The sequence below is a fragment of the Rhamphochromis sp. 'chilingali' genome (genome assembly GCF_963969265.1).
Source record: "Rhamphochromis sp. 'chilingali' genome assembly, chromosome: 6".
Taxonomy (NCBI): Eukaryota; Metazoa; Chordata; class Actinopteri; order Cichliformes; family Cichlidae; genus Rhamphochromis; species Rhamphochromis sp. 'chilingali'.
The window spans coordinates 13,989,605-13,996,446 of record NC_137933.1 but is presented as its reverse complement, the minus strand read 5'-3'; the positions used below and the strand labels follow the sequence as shown (position 1 = coordinate 13,996,446).

Sequence of the window (6,842 nt, the reverse complement as noted above, 5' to 3'; positions counted from 1 at the left end):
TCTCTCTCTTTTAGTCATTTCAAATAACATCCTTTTTGAGATCGGCTCGAAACCCAACCACCAGTTACTGACCTTCACTTTTACAACATGGCCATGGGAGGGTGCTGCAGACTTAGAAAATATATTGATCATCATCTATAGATGGGTTAACCTCCAGTGGTGCATTTCAGTACAGGTACGTGCTTATCACCTCGTACAACCTCTTGTCCCGCCTCCATCTCATGAGCTCACACCGTGTCGCACTTAAAAGGAGTTCCCAGCAGCAGGTAAACTGTCACAACATAGCTGCGTGTGAGACTGCTCCTCTTCAGTTTTGCAAGTGGATGCTTGAAGCCTTAGAATAACCACAGTTGAGTGGAAATACACTTAACTCCTCTTTGAGTGCTTAAAACCAATCAGAAAGATGTCTGGATTTTTCCAAATGTTGAGAAAAAGGAAGGAGGTAAGATCATCATTATTATTATTACTCTGTTGCGTTGAGTTATATCCTGTGTGGGGGGCATTGTGTGTTTTAATTTGTTGGATTGTTTTTTGTGCTGTAGCTCATCCCTCTGATAGGGTTTATGGCTTTTGCTGCAACAGGAGCCACCTCTGCATCGATCTACTTTCTGCTCACTAAACCTGACGTTATGTGAGTGTTACAAAGCTCTTTCTCCTTTATTAAAATAATGCATTTGTCTTATGTTTTTTTTAGATTCATTTGCACTTCTATCTTACTTTCACAGCTGCTTAAACTCTGTTGTGTACAAATACTTAAGAATGCATTTAAATTTACTGTTTATAGTTTGAATAAGACCAGCAACCCAGAGCCATGGGAGAGGCTGGACCCGTCAAAGCCCCAGAAGGTAATGTAATAACATTGCAGAGCACTTAATAATGTTTATATTCTGGCTAATAAGCCTTCCGGTTCTTATCAGCACCAAAATATAAGCAGACTCTCCTCCTGCAGCTTCAATCTGCTGAGTCATTGAGGAAAGAATTTTATCATTAACCACAAGTAATGGCACAGCCCCGGTGCGGCCACATCATTAAGTCTGTTCAGTGTAACACTTATAAATAGGTCAGACGAAGCCTCGTCATGTTTTTTTTCTTTTAAATTTCTGGCATTTCATTGCAGCTCATCACCATCAATCAGCAGTGGAAGCCCGTGGAGGAGCTGGAGATCGTGAAGAGCCTCACAAAGTGAAAGAGCCCGGGTTTCTCCCGAGAGTCTGACGACACGCCTCCGCTCCCTCCCCCCCATTAGTCTAACAGAATCGTTTCTGCACAAACTAGGACGCTTTGACACTCAGTGTGCGGAAATGCTTCTGCTCAACTGGTGGGGTTCACCCTGCTCTGTACTGACCTTTCTCAAGGACATCCATCACATCACACCACAATAGGCAAATATGGTAACTGACGACCGTGCAGCCTTTGAGTCCGAGGATGATAATGTTATCTTTCTCTGGGTCTCTGTCAGTATATATTATTACAGAAGTATATATCATTGAATTTATTTTACCAAGGTTGGTGGTCCACGTGTTCTTGCTGTAGATGTGAATGTACGATAGTGTTTTAATGGAAAAGACACAGAATGTTGATTTATTTTGTAATGTACTGTACAGTGATAATAAATTATTTTAAAAATTTTCTGTCCCAGTGCTGCTTTTGTGCTTTATTCAAACTAACGTATTTAAATGTGCTGTCTGCTATAAAACTATAAGCATCATTTAATTCTGAGAGTATGTTTGACCTAGAAATCCATTATGAAGTTAAATGTAGCCAAAAGAGATGCCACACATGGTTAGTTTTAAGCTCTTGTGCATTTTTCTTATAACAGCAGCTTCATGACATCAACGCTGCTGTTTTTCACACCAAACATGCCAACTCATCAAAACAGGAAGGGTGCAGGTGTTACTAATAAGCTTAACTAGCAATACGAGAACCCCGGGGCTAAAAGGCAGCTGAATGGAATTCAGTCTCATTATTCTAATGTGTTTGCACCTGATGTCCACATGCTATCTGTGATACGTCCTGTAAAATATCTCATTAAAAAGGCAGAACACCAAAAACGGTTCAAAACTCACCTTTACACTTTTTCAAGTGAACATAGGAAATTTAGGGCAATCAAAATAAAGGAAGTTCCCTCTTAACTGATGAGGGACATTTTCCAAAATAAACACACTGCTAAAAATAAACCTATTAGCTAATTTATAAAATTAGAGATGCAAGCAAATGGGTCACGGGAGCAGATCTGCACAGGCAGCAAGAAATTAGCCGGACAGCCAGGCTGGACCACAAAATCCACTGTTGAATTTTTAAAAGCTTTACTAAGATACTACGAATCGCTGTTGCACACAGCCTCTTTCACATAAGCTGGTTATCTTTTTCCAGCACACTGGTTATATAAGGAACATTCATTTGGGGGGTTTAAAGCTCCTCTTAGGCCTGTGTGTAATGAATTAAGAACAGAAAAAAAGGATGGCAACAGAGTCCCAATGGTGATGTATGCAATTTTCCATCCTCCCCCCTTCCCATTCCATCCCCACCGTTAACCTTGCAGCTCCATTCCAATGCTTCCCAGGTGTCACATGACCATTATACACAAAATCCAACAATGCTCAAGCAGAAAAGTAAATAGAGATAGAGGCTAATAATCTCAATATCTATGAAAATAATAACAAATAACAAATAAACAATGATATATATATATATATATTACAGTATAATATTATAAAAAATAAATATAATATTATATAATATTATATATTATATCTTGTTGCTTTTAAGATAATTTGAATGTGGGTAATTTCATCTTATTTCAAAAGTTTTGCCAAATTCCAACAAGCACAGAGCCAGGTGCATGCTGATGGAGCATGTAGAGGTGACCAGCATCATGGTACCATTCTTTTAGCAGCTGTTGGTCAAACAAACAAGCCCCTATGGTAGTGCTTTGTGAGCACGGGGCAGGAAGACATGTCTGTATTTATTTTAAGCTAAGCTAAAGATATGATAGCCGAAGCTTCAAAGTGTGCAGGCGTGAAATAATACTCTGTTTAAAAAAAAAAAAAAACATTTACGTGCTGGAATATTTTGACTAAGAATTGTTGATTTGGGGTTTTTTTCTCTGTATGGTGAAAATAATGCTGTGATGCTGACTAAGAGCAATGTACAGGTCTTCTTATTATCACACAGCTACATGAGCCCCTTCCTCTGTTTGGATGAGTGAATCCTTCCTGAAAGGATAGCCTTAAGAATATGTCATAAAAAAAATACTCCCCCACAAATAGTTGGATATGAAAGGAACAGGTGTAACTAGTAACAGTCAGTGGCTCTGTATTCAAGCATAACTGAAAAACATGCCAGCTTGGTACAATAGCAGCTTTTTGGGACATGGCGTGGTGCCATTATGGGCGTTATTAGACCCACCTGTCGTTTTGCAGCAGTGACACGGAAGATTCCCTCAATTTCCTCAAGCAGCCACTGTCTAGGTTTTGATCATATTACATGATTTCATAACTAAACTGTTTGCCAAGCTTTGCCAAAGCTTGCATGCAATTGTATAGGTGTGTGTTTGGGTTTTTAAGCATTTGTCATCTGAGCAATTTTAATCCACAGCAACTGAGTAAACAATCTGCTGCACAAGACGCTCAGACTTAAAGTTCAGCATTAGACGGCTGTTTAGAATTGTTTAGGATGAACTTTTAGGATTCCATTTTGTTTTTTTCACCATCTAATCTCCACTCATCTGCTCCTTTTATGGCCGAGTGGGCATTCAGTGCTCCCATTGTGTTTCAGCATAACAGACAATCCTCTTAACACCCATACTGCATCTCATAAAAGAGCGATAACACCAGAAAGTGTCCGTCCTTTCAAGGCACCACGTGCCCTTCCACAGCCTGCTGAAACAGTGATGGTCCTTAAGGATGAGTCTTATGACTTATTAACCACTAAACAAAGAGAAAGTAAGCAGACGAGTAGTGGGTTTTGTTTCCTGGTCTGTCTGGGCTGCGCTTATTTTTCAGGAAGTTCATTTTCTGCTTGGTTTCAGTTACATGTTGAATTATTAACGCACATGTCGCACATCTTAAAAAACATTTCCTTCCTCTGTTTCTCTGATGCTACATGTGCCGTGAGAGGTGTATATATATATATACTACACATACTGTGGACAAGCGCCAACTTGCACTGAGGCTGCCGGCTACAAGTGCTCTCATGTCAAATATAGGCTACTACAGGGGCAGAGGTCACACACAACAGTCACAACATGCTTCTTTTATCAGGTAAGGGGAGCGCAGCTGAAAGCCTATTTAGGGGAACAATGACAGAAGAGGAAGGATATTTTGTGTCTCTGTGTGTTTGTGTGTGCGCTCGTACGTGGTGTTGGAATTTGTGTACGTGACTATGAAACACATCACGACACCACAAATCATGTGACGTCCAAGCAAAGCAGGTATTGTTTGCAGGGCACGTTAAAAAAAATAAGAGATGGAATTTCCTCCTCAGCTAACAGGGGTACAACTTTAAGACTTAAAAAGTTACCTTCTGCCACTTGTTGTCTCTGAATTAGTATTTTTTTAAAATGCATGTGTGTGAGCTTGAGTGTGATATGCTGCGACTGTAGTAGTTGGTTGTAACAGGAGAGAGACAACAGCAGCGTTTTATGGCCCCCTAAAGTAAGGTAAGGCAGACAGGTACATGCTGTAAACAGTTCTTCCTTTGCCAGACTGCCTTTGGTTCACTGCTTCAGGGGTTTTTGATAAAGAAGCTGTTGCCTGGAAACTGGGGCACTCCTAGATTTTTTTGATATTGTCAGTACTTAACCTCTGATATGTCTACATTTTAAACATTAACTTTGCTCTGTGTATAAAAGCCTCTAACAATGACTCTTTTGATGCTCCATTGCATAATTATGAGTAATCTGGAGTATGTTTGTCTATTTAAAGCTAGATATTCACAAGCACACACTGTGTGTTGACATATTATAGGGTCCATTCAATAATACTTATTTATGTTCTAGTTTTTCAGTTTCATTCTGTGAAGACAATAATGGCTCCGTGTAACAACAAGGCATTCATTCAACACCACTCTGCACTGTCATGCTGGTAAAGGCAGTTTTGCTGTATAAACAATAGATTCACCGTCCACCCATCCACCTATCTGCTCATCCATCCAATTAAGGGTTGTGGGAGGGGGGTGTGGGGGTGGGCTGGAGCCTATCCCAGATGTCACTGTGAAAGAGGTGTGGCACAATGCGGACGGGTTTCTAGTCCATCACAGGGCTGTTCACCACAAGGAAACATATTCTTTCGTTGTTTTTAGAAGTGCACCACCTAGCGTTGAACAGTGAGTGTACACTTACTGGCCACTTTATTAGGTACACCTTGCTACTTGTTGTGTCAAAAAGTAATCGTCTGAAAAATTAATTTTTGAATTCCTGTGTGGGGTTTTTTAAATGTCTAATATCTTTATTTATATTGGTAAATAAATAAAGTATAATATTATACTGTAATAAACAGGATTCATGAAGAATGTATATAAAAAGAAAATTTTGCAAGTATCTTCACAACTCTGCGTTCTTGTAAATTATCAATCACTTAAGTTATCTTTATAAAACTTTTTGTTGTTATATGTGTTATATATTCTGCCCTCTTGGCCAGATCTCTCTTGAAAAAGACATTTTTTATGTCAATGAGACTTTTTACCTGGATAAATAAATAAAATGAAAGAGTCACTTTGTCAGAAACTGATTGCAGCTTCTACCCATGATAGGAATGTTCTTTCTGGTTCAACATGACTTAATATTATCATGAGAGTTATGTTTAGCATATTGTTTTTTTCACAGATTTTAGGCCATTTATTCATAGTCATTTATTACAGTTTCAATTCTCAAATCCCTTTTTTGGAACAACATCCAGGATGAACCTTCAGAGCAGCCTTAATTCTTCATGGCATAGTTTTAACAAGGTGCCCAAATTATTCCTCAACGAGTTTGGTACATAGTAGCATGACAGCACCACACAGTTGCTTCACACTTCCATGATAAGAACCTACCTGTTCCACCACATCTCAAAGGCACTCTATTGGCTTGAGATCTGGTGCTTGTGAAGCCATTGCTATGATCAAGAAACCAACTGGAGATGACTTGAGCATGGTGGAAGCAGCCAACAGAAGATGGGCACACTGTGCTCATAAACGGCTTGATAACAAAAAGATTGAGGTAAGCTGTGGTGCTTAAATGGTCCAAAGTGTACCAAAGAAATATCTCCCACACCACCAGCAGCCTAAACGATTAATCCAAGGCAGGATGAATCCATTGTTATATGTAATTTATCCTAATTCTAACCCTGGCATCCACTTGTATCAGCAGAAATCTCATCAGACCAGACATTTTTTTACGATTTTCTGTTGTCCAGTTTTGGTGAGCCTGTATGGAATTTGTATGTTATCCTCGTGCCAGCAGGTGTTCCCTGTTAACTGGTGACTCTAAAGTGGTCATGGATGTGAGACTGATGAAGTTTTGATGAACTGTGCTGTACAAATGCATTCAAATGTAACATTTTTTACTGTGAAGCACTTTGGTGTACCCCCCTGGTCATAAACGTGCTATATAAATAAAATTGTATTGTATTATATTGTACCTACTCTAAATGGCTAAATCTAAACTAAATCTAAAGATTGAGTTGTGAAAAAAGTCACTTTTTCATATTTTAAATGTTATTCTTTATAAGTTAGTTACTTTCGTGTAGTATGAATGGCAACAGGTTAGATCTTAATGAATAGGAAAACTTTTTAAAAGTTTTTAAAATACAGTTAAAAGTCCAAAATCAATCCTCTCAGTCAAATTTTACAAAGCTGTACAG

General features: G+C 38.9%; 1 protein-coding gene across 1 annotated transcript; it reads left to right on the top strand.

The window, feature by feature from the left end:
• Nucleotides 1–132: 132 nt before the first annotated feature.
• cUnh15orf48 (chromosome Un C15orf48 homolog) lies at nt 133–1,628 on the top strand. Its single transcript, XM_080884491.1, has 4 exons — nt 133–442; nt 543–631; nt 785–845; nt 1,118–1,628. The coding sequence occupies exons 1-4, from the start codon at nt 404–406 to the stop codon at nt 1,184–1,186; spliced, it is 258 nt and encodes an 85-aa protein (XP_080740617.1). The 5' UTR covers nt 133–403; the 3' UTR covers nt 1,187–1,628.
• Nucleotides 1,629–6,842: the final 5,214 nt, after the last annotated feature.